Here is a 15,089-nt window from a genome sequence, read left to right as displayed (position 1 = left end):
ACCTACTTAAAAGATTCCATTTAAATAAATCCTGCATAACGGGGACGTCATGTATGATGTATCAATGTATGAAATGTTCTTAAACTGCATCACTATAAGTACAACTCTGCACTATTCGTATAATAAAAGTTCGTTTATAAGTGACTGAAACACAAATGGAAATTTACAGGAATGCTGATGAAAAACATGGCAAACAAACTGTATTCCCATGTACAGCTGTTGGTTTGTCAGTTCCTAAACCATAAACACATATTACAAATATTTCATTTGAAATTTATGAATAAAGCATTGTCTTATAATTAATTTTGAACCCAAAATGCTACTTGGGAAAACTGCTTTACACGCCAAATGCTGTAAATTATGCTTTAATATCACATTGGAAATTATAACTGTTATTTGGCATTGTTCATTGCACAGCATAGCATTACCTACACCATGATTTACCTGCAAAGTTTTTTCTATGTGTAAAGACCTAGCTATTCGCAAGCAAAAGTACAATTTAGTGTAGCATACAAAACTGTACATTGAAAAATAGTTATGGCACTTTGAAAAGCGATATGACAGCAAATGCTTATGAGGGTGCAATACCAAATACAAGTCATATCTCTTAAGATAAATATAATAACAGGACTTTGTTGACACTCTTTGAATGACAGTACATGACAGAACCACAGCTGACCATCCCGCACCAGAAACATCTGATATCAACTGGTGCAAATAGGGCTGTCAGGTTAGCCTGCTGATCCGACCGTGACCACGTTTTGCAAGAAAGCATGTTTTTTCTTTTACAACTGCTGGATCGCTGTCCGGTGCCCAAAGTTCAGTAGGCCATGATGATAAGCTACAGTGTCCTGTTCAAAGAGCCGTAGGTTACAGTCAGAGTAACCCATCTTGCTCAAAAGCAGAAGGTAACAGAGAGAAGTCAAAGGGGGCAAATTTGACTCCTGTTCCACTGTAGAATTTGTTCTGAAATTCCACCCTGCAAAAAAAAAAAAAAAAAAAGTAAAAATGAAATTATAATGTAATATTTTCAAATATTTAGTTTGACTTTTATATGTAACAAAATATTTCATATTAAAAAAAATTATGGATTGAAAAAAATATGTTAAACTCTAGGAGATTTTTTAATCCCACAAACCATTTCTGATACTTAAACCTGCCCATATCTGAGGCCGTGCGCTCACCAGTGAAGACGCAGAGCATGGAGGAAAGCGGACAGACCCTCCATGATCAGGAGAATGGAGACAGTGAGCAGAGCGAAGACACTGAACACAGGCACAAGGAAAAGCACGCCCAGTCTGGAGCTCATCCTCAGACCCAGACGCATCACCATCGCCCACAGTACCTCTGACAGCTCTAATATATAGACAAATGCAATATATGCACAAACAGTCTAGAAAAGATATTCATATGCCCATGATGCAATGAAACATGCAGGTTTTTCAGTGTGTTTTCTGAATGAACAACCAGACACTCACGGGCGTGGGCGAGACTCAGGGCCCAGAGACGCAAGTAGGAGGCTGTGTTGGAAATGCAGCCCAAACAGTACTCTATGGTGTGAATTGCTTGATGCAGGAATACATCTCCGAAATCAAACTGCCAGTAAACAAAAAAGCTGTTAGCGACATTTATACAATGAATAAGCAAAAACATTGGATCTGATTCTGAGTGTGCGTATGCACAAATTTTTGTGCATGAAATCTGTGTGTGACCATTTTCACAAGCAAGTTTCATATTAAAATTTATTCTAAATTTACAAAAAATGTAAACCCTAATCCGAAACCACACATACATACACAAAAATCACACTCTGGGTGGCCTTAAATTAGTGTTAAGATATTTTTTTTTATACATTTATATACATATGCAGTACTGGTCAAAAGTTTGGAAACATTAAGGTTTTTTAATTTTTATCTCTTAATCTCACCAAGGCTGCATTTATTTGATCAAAAATACAGTAAAAACAGTAATACTTTGAAATATTATTACAATTAAAATTAATTGGTTTCTGTTCTAATACATTTTAAAATGTAATGTATTCCTGTGATCAAAGCTGTATTTTCAGCATCATTACTCTAGTCTCCAGTGTCACATGATCTTTCAGAAATCATTCTAAGATAATTTCTAATTATTATCAATGTTGAACCATTGTCTAAATCATGATACGCTGCCATTCAAAAGTCTCTAAAGAGAGAGAAAAAATAAATTAATACTTTTATTTAACAAAGGCACAATAAATTGAAGAAAAAAAAAAGAGCAAAGACATTTGTTCTTTTGAACTTTCACTGAAGACTGGAGTAATGATGCTGAACAGAAACCAGTTAAATTGTAAGAATATTTCAAAGTTTTTTTTACTGTATTTTTGATCAAATAAATGCAGCCTTGGTGAGATTAAAAGACTGTATACTTTCAAAAACATTAAAAAACCTTAATGATTCCGAACTTTTGACCGGTACTGTGTATTGTATACACTGTATAGAAATATATATAAAAGAGTAAGAAAAGCTTGAGTTTCGAGGTTCCGCTGCATAAAAACACAAATATTTGTATGTAGCTAAAGCTGAGTTTGTATTAAAAGTGTTTGAACTGGTTTTGAGGATGGCACACTTTTTATAACTTGAGGATCTTGCTGTGCGCGATTTTTTGCGTCATGTATTCTAAGAGTGACAAAAGCTTGTGCGGAAAGCCCTTATATGGAGATGGTTTGGGACTGTTTTATGCAAACGACTAACCTCAGGCAAGTAGTCACTCAATGTTGTGAATTAAGTGACTTTTTTGTAAGAAGCTCTACTGTGTGTACAAATACAAAATAATCCACGCAATTATTAGTCGATGAGACCCACTGTGGTTCAATGGTGATTTTATGTGAGATAGGTCAACTTTAACCTCCTGAGGCTTTCCTGAGTCACTTAGTCCATCCTCTTCATCATGGACTACAGATGGTGACAGATCTTCTTCACTCACACGCCGAACTCTCTCGTAGCCCTACACACAAAGTGATAGCCTCTTTAACCAGGTCATCATGCATCAATATATCAGGATACATATTCTATTACACACATAAGAACATACATCTGAAGCCCACATTTGGATCAAATCTCACAAAAAAATGTGGGTTGACATTTCACACGAAAATAATAATAATAATAATAATTTTTAAAAAAAATGAATAAAGAAAATAAAGCCTATTTCAGGATTAAGTTGTATTTTTCATTGTGATTTTCTATATTCACGTAAAGTTGTGAGATTAATTAGGTTTTTTAAGAGCGATCCACAGCCCTAATAATTTATGAATGTACCATGTGATATCTTGACATCAGATACGAACACATACATACACAAGAACACAGACAAACCCTGTGGACCCCCAGTCTCTTCCCGCCATGATGCAGCCAGTAGAGGTAAAGAGGTTTCCCGAGCAGCAACACTGGCACAGACAGCAGAGCAACCACGACTAGAAACACCTGCAGTCCCATCTGTTACAAGAGGATTAACACAAATGCAGATATCAAGCAGACTGACTAGTCCTCCCACACATGTGCACACACACACACACACACACACACACACCTGCCCGGGATAAAGCGGTGTAGAGGCATTCCCCTGCATTAGGAACATGTCGATAAAGTGGATGAGAATGCTTGGAGCCAGCCGTGAGTCTTGCACTGAGAATGCCAGCCATTTGTAAAAGATCATGAAGACCAAATACCCAAAGAGACAAAGTAGAAAGAGCAGCTCAGGAAGAAAGACAAGATAGATCTTAAACTTCTGTCGGAAGTGCCTGTGAATACACAGAGAGGAAAAGAGCAAAGACAGAATTTATAGAGTATAAGAGCATAGAGAGCTTAATGCAGAAAGAATCTGATTAACAACTGATGTTGTATGTGCTTCTCATCGTTTTTTATATGATGTCACACAGAACCTTTTGATTAGGACCTTTTCTGAAAATATGGAAGCAACTATATATTTTCATGTACACATTTATATTGTGGAAGAAAAATATAAATATGAAATCATAAAATTGTTTCCAACATGAAATACTTGGCAAAATGAATACATTTTCATGCTGTACTGAAGCCAAAGCAAATTATTTAAAAACAAGATCACATATTTAAAATTTTGCAGGCAAAAAAAAGGTTCACTATCTATTGTCAATGGTGTAGCAATGTATAAAGCACAGATCACACAGAAGTCAAAACTAGCAGATGAAATCTGAATGAAGTACTCGCTCACTTTTTGAAGTCAAGAACTCGCAGTTTATAAAGTAAAGTACTTGCACAATTTTTGAAATACTCGCATATTTTTTGAAGTGAAGTACTTGCACACTTTTTGAAATCAAGTACTTGCACACTTTTTGAAGTCAAGTACACACATACTTTTTGAAGAAGCATTTTTAAAGTCAAATACTTTTGAAGTCAAAAACTTGCACACTTTTTGAAATACTTGCATATTTTTTGAAGTGAAGTACTCGCACACCTTTTAAAGTGAAGTACTCGCATACTTTCTGAAGTACTAGCATTTAAAATATTTTTTTAAATCAAGTACTCGCACACGTTTTGAAATCAAGTACTTGCACACTTTTTGAACTGAAGTACTCACACACCTTTTAAAGTGAAGTACTCGCATACTTTTTGAAGTGAAATACTTGCAGTGAAGTACTTAAACAATAAGAGTATCTTAATGATAATAAAACACTGCCTTGGAGTCCCCAGACCCCAGTTTGTAAACCCCTGTGCTAAATGACTTATTTGTATAATAATTAGTAACAGAACCTTTACCATTACAAACACAAACACATTTATAAAATAAATTGCTCACTCACAAGTGGTTAAAGACACTGAGCACCACCCCAAAGCTCATGTGGATGACTCCAATGATCACAGACATCTTCATCTTGTAGGAGTTGAGGAAGGACAGGCGATTCACGGCCATGTTCCAAATCTACAGGTCAATAGAACATGATAAATCAGAGCTCTGCAAACAATATCAGCGAATTACTCTGAGCTATAATGTACTATTTCAGGATGTGGCTGCCACCCACAGAAGAGTGCTTCATAAATCAGAGAGTGTGTACTCACTGGATCAATGCCCAGTGGATATGGCCCAGAGAAAACACCGGAAACGTTTGGATTCAAGGTGAGTAAAGTATTCATTTGTAGAGTTTCATTTCTATTCCAGAGTAAAAGGAGGAAAACAATAGCATCCAATGATATGTATGATTATTTTCGAACCTTAAATAAAATAGAAATGCAAATTTAGATGCAAGCAGCAATGACAGTCCCAAGCACTATGGTGCCACTGCACATGGAGGCTCTAGGAAAACTATGCACATGCATTTAAGCAAGTAAATATGAGAGGATTATTCCAAAGTCTGTTGTAATTGCCACACTTCCTGTTGACGCTATGACTTTCAGTGCTTGGATCCTAAAAAGTCAGCAGAATTACATTAAAGTCATGCTTTGCAAACAAACAAAACGGTTTCTTATAAGATTTGTATATTTTGTGTCTTACGACCACTCCTGTTCCGTGAACATGGCCTTGACGCTCCAGGCTGAGCCAAAGATGTTGAGGGATTTGGAGAAACAGTCATTATAAATGAGTCCAGTGTATAAGGAGAATAATCCCATCATCAGTATGATGTACCGCCCATCAAAAAAAGTCATCCAGATCTGAATAAAGACAAAAATGTATTCAAAAACACATTTGTACTGCCAATGCATAATCACAACAGCTCAATGCATGTTGAGCTACACCAAGGCTAATTGCAATTAGTTTAATTAAATTTAGTTACAACTCTGACCTCATTTCCTGGTCGTCTCCGTGTGTGGTCCTTCTCAGTCAACACCATCCACAAAGCACAAAGTGTCATGACTGCACCATGACCAACATCTCCAAACATCACCGCAAACAGAAAAGGAAAGGTGATAATGGTATAAGGAGCTGTGAAGAAAAGGGAAGAAATAAAAAAACTGAACTATAACAATAGACTCTTAAAAATAAAGGCTCTTAATTGGCATCGATGGTTCATGAAGGACCTTTAACAACCATGGAACCTTTCCGTTACACAAAAGTTTCTTTATATTGGAAAAAGGTTTTTCAGATTAATAAAATATTCTTCACGCTAAGAAAAAAGTGGTCATTTTAAAAACTGCTCAAGGTTCTTTGGGAAACCCAAAATTGTTCTTCTGTTGTATCACTGCGAAAACAACCTTTTGGAACATTTATTATATACAATTTCGGTCTGTTCCGGACACAAAGACAATGCACACTACAGTTTTTTTTAAAGAATTTAACACTTTTATTCAGCAAGGATGCATTAAAGGGGACCTATTATGCCCCTTTTCACAAGATTTAAAAGTCTCTGATGTCTCCGGAATGTGTCTGTGAACTTTCAGCTCAAAATACCCACAGATCATTTATTATAGCTTGTCAAATTTGACCCTATTTGGGTGTGAGCAAAAACACGCCGTTTTTGTGTCTGTCCCTTAAAATGCACTATATATAATATAGTGCCCCCTTTCTAGAAGAGGACGGACGGAGCATTTACAGCTCGTGCTTCGGATACTCCACAACAACAAATCTGGAGAATGTCACGCGGCCAAAATGTCAGAAATTGTCAGCCTTGCATGTTAGAACCGGAGTCAGACACTAATGAAGAGACTCAGGAAGAAGTTACAACTTTTAGAATGCAACTGGACGTTTCTGAATGGTTATTGGATACATTTATGTAGTTGTTGTGGAGTTAAGTTGATTCAACTCATCGACTAGCATGTACCATCATGTTAATCTATAAAATCTTTCAGAAACAACTTTTGTGCAAATACAGTGTTGAACTGACCCTCGTAGGTGAAGCAGTCTGGCGTAAAATGATTTGCGCAAATATATGACACGTTAACGACTTTCTTCGGCACATTTCTTTCATAAATGAAATTCAACTCAGATGGCGGGAGTCTATGGAGACTCTTGTGTTTGTTGGTGCATCCAATAACAGAACATTTGTAATCAGTTTTTTTTTTGTGTGTGTGGCGCAGACATTGTAAATCTCTAGCTGACACAGCGACTGCTGTAGCTCACTCAGGGCGGGATCTATGCTGAAAGGGCAGATCGTCACCAGTCAGGGGTGGGGCTTCCACCTACTCTTACGTAAGACTAGGGGGAAATCTGGAACCGCTCGTTTGGAGGGACTGTTTATGATTTATTATGGGATTATAAAAAAAGGAGTGGGTGGATTTTTACCATTATAGGCTGGTTGTTTACACACACTGCGGACACACATCTGTGTTCAAACACCTTATAAAAGTGAATTTTGCATAATAAGTCCCCTTTAAATTGATTAAATGGACAGTAAAGACTTTTATAATGTTACAATAATAAGACGATTTCTATCTCAAATAAATGTTCTTTTGAACTTTCTAATCATCAAATAGGCCTAATCCTGAAAAAATGTATCACAGTTTCCACAAAAATATTGCACAGCACAATTGTTTTCAACATTGATAATATTCAGAATATTCTTGAGCATCAAATCAGCATATTATAATGATTTCTGAAGGATCATGAGACACTGAAGACTGGAGTAATGATGCTGAAAATTCAGCTTTGATCAAAGGAATAAATTACATATTAAAATATTTCAAAATATTACTGTATACAATATTACTGGTAGTATGGCTAATGACAAGCAATATGGACCCTTTTTATGGATCCTGACAGCCACTAGTCACTACATGCTTTCATGAACATTCTTAAAAAAATATCTTCAACATGAGGGTGAGTAATACATTTTTATTTTAGGGTGAAGTATTGCTTTAATTCCTAGTGTAAGCCTTTTCAATCAAGCTGATGAATAACAGCTGGTGGTCTGCACTTACCCGGGCTTGCCTCCCTGTAGTCGCCCACTCCATAAGCTTCCACTATACTCTGGAATCCCGAGGTAAACTTGTTGCTCCTCAAAAGTGTCGGCGGAGTGTCGCTGCTTGGGATACGGTTCACGAAAGATGGGACAGTGGCGTCACCTTTTCTCTATTAAGAAAGTTAAAAGAGGCTGCAGTTACAGCACTTATCAGTAGAATTGTCTAGAAGCGACATTAACACTTCTCGTACGTCAATAGGTTGGATAGAATCAGACTACCGTCACATGAGAACAACTGTACTCACTGAGCCCTCTTCCAGCGCCCGCCTCAGGTTCGCCAGGTCACTGACCGGACACCACACCTCAGCGATGAGACACTTGTTGGTGACGTCAAAGCTGCAGAGGTTGAGGATGTGATAGATTGCTTTCATCTTCTTCACTTGGAGCACCCATGAGTGCGCTGACTCAGACGCCTTATGCAAGACCTGCTTCAAGTAATCCTCAGTGCGGTGCAAAACCTAATGAGCAAAGATCGCTTCATTAAATTTTCATTTATGAAATCCCAGGTTAAATATATTTACACTAATCCTCTGGTGGAAGAGATAACGTCAGCATTATTTTGCAGAGGACAAACCAATAACAGCATGCAATAATCAACCCTTCCCCCAAGGTGACACTGAAAGTACTTGGTAATGCAGAAGACGTACGTTTTGTAAGTCTTGGATGCGTGTCCTCAAGCTGTCCATCACATCGGCTCTTTCCTCGTCCGTTTCAGGGTGGGGGTAGAGATGGCAGTGGTAACTGGTGTACACAAGCAACATCATACAGCAAAATCCAACAGGACGGTGGCAGGCTTAAGAGCACAACATGCTCTATTATACCATCTGCAAAAATACTTAAATTTTTTCACTAATGGTCAGACACATACTTCAAATAGATGTCTCACTGTTTTCAGGGTTTCGCACCACAAGCGCCACGTTTAAAGATGGTAGGTCAAGTTAAAAACAGTTCCATTTTTAGGTCAGTGACAAATTGGGTCAGTGTTCATGACGCAGAAAAGATCTTGAATAAATCTTTGAAAAATCTAAAAACACATGTGCCAAGTTCCTGGAAATGTACTAATTGTATTTATGATTGTTTTATGTTTTTTTCCCATGACAAAATGACTGAAAAATAACCCTAAAAATGTCAAATAAAAAGTACATATTTCCATATATTTATATATATATATACGTTAAAAGATCTTAAACTCGATTCAAACAATTATGCAATCTTATTCCTAAATGACAACAATTCGGCTCTGTCTATTAAACCTTTGAGAGGTACGATCACAGCAACATTCAAATCTACTTCGCCGCTGCCGCTAAAAGCAGTTATCATGTATGAAACAGCTTCACAAACAGTCTTTTCAACCACAGAGTATCATTATTTTTGTTACAGTAATTCACATTACCACACAAGTACTGGGATAAAACGTTATAGTTCAAATATAAACACTGATGCCTACAGTCGCGATCAAAATAGAGCAAGATTGTATCGATTACATTGTTACACCAGTAGGTGGCGACAAGTGACTTTTAAAAACTTTATTTGTCCTTGAATCACTCAAGATATTTCTTCAAAAACACTGATTCATCCAGTAACAAAACAAGTGAAATCTTTATGAGTGAGTCACTGAATCATTCATTCAAACTTAATTTTTACTCAATTTATCCAGGTAAAACTTTTTTCTTCCCTTTTTTTTATTATTATTTTTTTTACAAATATCATGATTTTTTTATTCCTAATAATTACAATTAAAGTTTTTTGGGCGTGAAAGGATATTTTATAACCTGAACTAATCTTGCCTTATCATAAATGATATTTTAAGCGACTTTAAGTCCTCCTGGGAAGTTCATACGTACGAGGTGGGAAGTCGTGCTTATAACGACATGTGCGTTCAAGTCACTTTCGTCGGAGCAAAATGGCGGAGTACTTTCTCTTAATTAATTACACAAAAATACAATAAGGTTCTTAAACTCTTGTTCTAGAAAATGAAGAACAAAGAAATGTGCATCAGGTGTACTTTGTATTTTTATGTTTTTAATTAATTTATGAAGCCACTGCCAACTCATCGTTACATGTTGCATTGTTATATTATAATACTATCATATTCTGTGTTGGCAATTAGCTAACTGCGCTGTAAATAGAAAAGCCTGACAATATCACAGCTAAATACCTTTACGTATTGTGTATTCCGCCATGATAATCACTGACACGCCCCCAACTCGTAAAGATCGGAGCTTAGAGAAAATCCCGAGCTCCCCACTGGTATTTACGACATTGTGGTGGCGTTCAACTCGTAAATACGATCTATACGATATGACTTGAACGCACCATTATTGACTTATTTTTTCTGCATGTTAGTCACACCACATGACGATAATTTGGCAGACAAACATTTTTCAAATATAAATAAACAAAGCACATATGGTAAAATATTTTTTACCAAAGAAATAATCATAAAAGATAATGCCAAACTACTTAAGGCTTTCTTTAAGAATTTCATCCTTTTAATGAGGCATTATAATTTCAGCATGGTTGTATCACCCTGAAATGTGAGGCTTTATGCCACAAAAAAATAAAATTCTGAATTTTAAAACATGCTCATCACAGAAAATATGTATTCAAGTCACAGTATGTATGAGTTTAATTTTTAATATAATTTAGAAGAAAAAGAGTTCAGGAGACAATGCTTTCATTTTTAATGCCTTTTTTTGTTGTTGAAATAATTACTTAAATTACTTCAAATAAATTAAAGTTAATTGTTTAATTGACAGCCCTAAAATTCATAATAAATTAAATATAAAGGTGAATAAAAAAAAGACCTAAAAAGTCGTTGCGTTCAAACTTACATACTGTCTGACGTATGTGTCCAAAGACCAACAACTAACAGATAGTGCAGATGATATGCAAGAACGTGCCATGTGTGAATGACCCCTAAAAAGGTGAAATAAGAAGAATGAAGTCTCCATCTGGGCCTTCACTTACCAGTCGCAAATTTTTTGAACCTTCTGCCCAATCTGGTCGCCCCAAAAGGAGATGAGGAACACTACATTCTTATTGATCTCCCCCTGAAACACGCAAACACCAGACAGGGCCTCCGTAAACAAACTGCTTCATCACTCTGAATACATTAACATGCTTTGGCTGTGGCAGACGGGTATGATCTAAAACTGTGAAACAAACACAGAGGCACGTTTGCACCATGCAGCATATTCTGTTAAACCAAATCATTTGGATATAACTACAGCCATTCAGATGCACTTTGTTGGTGGACCTCAGCGTTCTAAGTTTGCATACCGTGTCAAGATCAACCAGGCTCTCGTCCACCTCTGCGTAGCTGAGGATGGTGTAACCTTTGCAGACCCGCCAGAGCATGCGCTCAAACGCCTCCACCTTCACCCGCTGAATCAGTCCTGAGATAAACCTGCAGCACACAAACATCACACACACGTAAAACACAGGCAGCTGTGTGGATCTAAACGGAGACACAATGATCTGTTTCAAAGAGTTAAGAGTGTGTACTATGACGAGTGAGACGCTTTTTGTGACTCACCCGAGTTTGGCGCCCAGTCTCTGCATACCGGTGCAGCCTGTCACCGATTCAGTGTCCAGAGACGGGAACTCTTCATACTGCGGGCCCAGGGCTTCATGCTAAACACACACATGCACATTCACACATTCAATTAAAATCTGACAGCTACAGATGATAATCATCTTTCTCAAATAAAAGGTTTATTGTAATATTACTTAAATTGTGATCCACCAATATATATTAGTTAAACCAATTAATCAGCCAAAATTTGGCCATTTAAAAAATTATTAGTATTGCTTGATAAATGTGTCCACTTGACTTATTAACAGGATTGTGTTTTATCTCAAAATGTACAGTCATGCAAATGGTTTTAAATGTTTATATTTATTTATACTAGTGCTGTCAAATCTATTAATCAAAGTTTGTAGAAATCTATTATATATATATATTATATATATATATTATATATATATATATATATGTGTATATATATATATATATATATATATATATATATATATACAAACTGTTACGTTAGATGTGATTAATCAATTTGACCACTAATTTATACATATATAAATTAAAATTTCTCAAATAACTCATGCTTTTAAGTTGTACTTTATTATATATCATATTTTATTTTATTTCTGTAAAATATTACAGAAAATATTGTGTAAAACAAGTCATTTTTAATTGCTTATTAAAATGCATCAAGTAATTTTTGTTAATCTCATTTGCTTTTAATAAACTGTATTCTACATTAAAATTATTAAGTATTATTTAAAAAAAATATTTTATTTATATTTTATTTTCAAATGTTCAGCTATTTTTTCAATTTATTAGCTTTTCAATTGTATTATATCACATTTTAATGAATTCTGTAAACTACAAAAGAAAATATTTTGTAAAATAATATGAAAATAATAGAAAATAAAATTATGTTTACATTTCAGCATTTTTTTTTACTTTTTTGTTCAACTTATTTGTTTTTAAATTATTATATCACATTTTAGAGAATTCTGCAAAATATAAAACATTGTGTAAAATAATGTTATTAAAATAAAAATAAAAATATATTTTTCCATTTCAGCAGCTTATTTGCTTTTAAATTGTATTATATCAAATAAAACTGTGTAAAAAATATACTTTTAAGCACCTCATTTGCTATCAATACATTATATATGTATATATATATGTGGGCTTGTAATATGTTTTTCCAACATATCCAAACATCACGTGACTCTCAGGCTGTGTCTGCTCACCGTATACTCACAACAATAGGCCACATTAGTGAGTGTTAAACGAGTGAACGGGACGCACCCTGGAGCGGCTGTGCATGAACGTGTGTGTGATCCTCAGCATGTGTGTGTACTCCGTCAGCTCCAGCAGGTTCCTCTGGAGCTTCTCTTTATTCTTGGCCACCTCGCTGAGCTCCACCTCCAGCCGCTGCAGTTGCTCCTAACAACAGCCAATGACTCTCCATCAGTCATGTTAAAACACATCATACTTGCACAATCAATAAAGGTCTCCGAAACAAGACAGAAATCAATAAAACTCAGCACATAATACTACCCAAAACAATACTTAGCGCACTAAACAGGCCATTATAAAAAGTCATGGGTATATTACTATAAATAAATACTGATGAATCTGCCATGCATAATTAATTCCCTCAATTCACCGGAAGCTTTCTCTCACCACATCGCACACAATCAATCACTCTTGGCAACTTGACACGGTCAATTACCAGCACTGGGTCTTGATGCTCTCATATACAATCAATTACTACAAACCACTGACCACATGGCCATTTAACCAAAATTATACGCTCTATAATTCAACAAAACTGTATGGAAAAAAAAATGTCCTTCCTTTTAGGGGTCTATAACCTTAAATGCCTTAAACATTGTGTTATATGATGCAATATTTATATGATTTTTCAAGCAGCATCACAATAGCAAAATTTACACTCACGTCAGACGCTGGAATTCATTCGGCGCAACCATCAAAGTGCATTATGGGTATTCTCTAGCGGTTGAGTGTACATCAGCTGTATACTCGTTATTGCGTTTCATTATGGGATTGAATGAGTGCACTCAATAACGTCCACTATGGTTTTGGACCCCATTTCAAATGGCTGACTCCTAAGGGGACATTTCGGGGGCGATTTCAGACACAGCCCACTTGTTTCATCACTGGATGAATCTGTTTTTGAATGAATCTCTTGAATGAAGGATTCAATGACAAATACATTTTTTAACAGTCACTTGTCGCCACCTACTGGTGTAGCGATGTAATCGATACAATCATTATTAGAAGCACCGAGTTACTTTCAAAAGGTGATTTGCTCTATTTTGATCGCTACCGTAAATATCAATGTTTATATCTGAACTATAAACTTTTATCCCAATTCTTCTGTGATAATATGAATATTTGCAACACAGAAATAATGATACTGAGTGGTTGAAAAGACTGTTTGTGAAGCTGTTTCATACCTATACATGAATGATAACTGCTCTCTCCGGATCAGCGGCAGCACCAACACAGATTTGAATGTTCCGGTGTGATTATTTTAGGTTTAATAGAATTGTTGTCATTTAGGAATAAGATTGTGTTGATGTTTGAATCGAGATCACAATCTTTTATCAACTGTCTACTGACAGTAGTGTATTCTATGTATGAAGCACTGCTCACACAGAAGTCACTTTCAAACCAAGCAGCTTTCTGTTGTTGAACGTGGCGAAATCTGGCCGTTGCAAAATCTGCATGGGGAAATCTTTCGTTCTCATGCGAAATTCCTGGATTTCGCCAGTGAAAATTCAACTTAACGGTATTAACTGAACTCAGACCCAAGATAATATTTATGAAATAGAAAAGGCCTGTTTGGCACATTCACCTTGTCTACTAAAACAGTCAATATCTGTATATCTCAGCACCTACCATGATCTCTAAGACATTTTTTGGTGCAGGAGCAACAGGAGGGACTTCAGCCTCTGGCACTGCAATATTAGCCTTCCTAATTTCTCTCAGCAGATACCCTATAGGCGACGGAAACAAAGAAATGGTGTTTTAAACACACATCACATTCTGTTACAACAACAACAACAACAAAAAGCACACCAAAACATTTACCATTTTTATAGGAGCACAATTCAGATCAAAAAAGCTAAATTCAGAACAAAGTCTGTTCTAATGTACAAAAATAGTCAAATAATAGTTACTCCAGCAGAACTGCAGTGTAAATATACTATTTTTGATCTTCTTCATTTTAACTTTACAGGTTTGAGCAACACACTATTAAGGCTAAGATGGAAGGAAATGTATTGCAAAATAAAGGAAAGTAATTGTAGCCTATTTGTTAGCACTCTAACAGATATATTTTGAAGTTCAAAGATCCTCTGCATGAGAGGTTGAGGCTTGATCTAAAATGTACTCAGTAAAGATCCCTTACCCAGAATCCTCTCCATCTCCTCACATCTCTTGATCTCACTGACGAAGCGGCGCTGGAAGGAGCTGACGCTGGGGTTGAGCTGGAACAGGTCAGATTATGACTTATGTGTTTGACATTACAAAATATTACAATCTAGAAGCAACAAGACAAGGCTGTGAGCATTACATTAATCAAATGATATTTGGTCATTTAGAGATTGCAGCATTGGG

General features: G+C 36.0%; 2 protein-coding genes across 8 annotated transcripts in view; one reads left to right on the top strand and one right to left on the bottom strand.

The window, feature by feature from the left end:
* Positions 1 to 118: 118 nt before the first annotated feature.
* The window catches only part of atp6v0a2a (ATPase H+ transporting V0 subunit a2a), a 17,754-nt gene continuing 2,783 nt past the window's right edge, over positions 119 to 15,089 (bottom strand). Inside the window, exons 2-20 of one of the 3 annotated variants that reach the window (XR_014604674.1) lie at positions 14,881 to 14,959; positions 14,370 to 14,467; positions 12,750 to 12,887; positions 11,451 to 11,548; positions 11,195 to 11,321; positions 10,883 to 10,965; positions 8,560 to 8,653; positions 8,158 to 8,370; positions 7,872 to 8,022; positions 5,801 to 5,940; positions 5,512 to 5,669; positions 5,079 to 5,169; positions 4,823 to 4,941; positions 3,571 to 3,781; positions 3,335 to 3,476; positions 2,887 to 2,985; positions 1,479 to 1,596; positions 1,185 to 1,356; positions 119 to 979 (exon numbers count right to left, since the gene is read on the bottom strand). Coding sequence is in view for 2 of the 3 variants with exons in the window: in XM_084104740.1 (XP_083960866.1) it covers positions 877 to 979; positions 1,185 to 1,356; positions 1,479 to 1,596; positions 2,887 to 2,985; positions 3,339 to 3,476; positions 3,571 to 3,781; positions 4,823 to 4,941; positions 5,079 to 5,169; positions 5,512 to 5,669; positions 5,801 to 5,940; positions 7,872 to 8,022; positions 8,158 to 8,370; positions 8,560 to 8,653; positions 10,883 to 10,965; positions 11,195 to 11,321; positions 11,451 to 11,548; positions 12,750 to 12,887; positions 14,370 to 14,467; positions 14,881 to 14,959 (2,430 nt within the window). In the remaining variant the exon portion in view is untranslated. The remainder of the gene's footprint in view (positions 980 to 1,184; positions 1,357 to 1,478; positions 1,597 to 2,886; positions 2,986 to 3,334; positions 3,477 to 3,570; positions 3,782 to 4,822; positions 4,942 to 5,078; positions 5,170 to 5,511; positions 5,670 to 5,800; positions 5,941 to 7,871; positions 8,023 to 8,157; positions 8,371 to 8,559; positions 8,654 to 10,882; positions 10,966 to 11,194; positions 11,322 to 11,450; positions 11,549 to 12,749; positions 12,888 to 14,369; positions 14,468 to 14,880; positions 14,960 to 15,089) is intronic. The other 2 variants (XM_084104740.1, XM_084104741.1) reach the window with 2 other exon arrangements.
* Positions 14,829 to 15,089, top strand: part of LOC311076481 (fish-egg lectin-like) — an 18,304-nt gene continuing 18,043 nt past the window's right edge. For 4 of the 5 annotated variants that reach the window (XM_084104746.1, XM_084104745.1, XM_084104744.1 and 1 more), the window contains exon 1: positions 14,829 to 14,968. The gene's annotated coding sequence lies outside the window, so the exon portion shown is untranslated. The remainder of the gene's footprint in view (positions 14,969 to 15,089) is intronic. The other variant, XM_084104747.1, reaches the window with a different exon arrangement.

Source organism: Abramis brama (assembly GCF_963993115.1).
Source record: "Abramis brama genome assembly, chromosome: 25".
In the NCBI taxonomy this organism is placed as follows: domain Eukaryota; kingdom Metazoa; phylum Chordata; class Actinopteri; order Cypriniformes; family Leuciscidae; genus Abramis; species Abramis brama.
The sequence above is the reverse complement of the archived record's forward strand: the minus strand, read 5'-3'. Positions and strand labels throughout refer to the sequence as shown.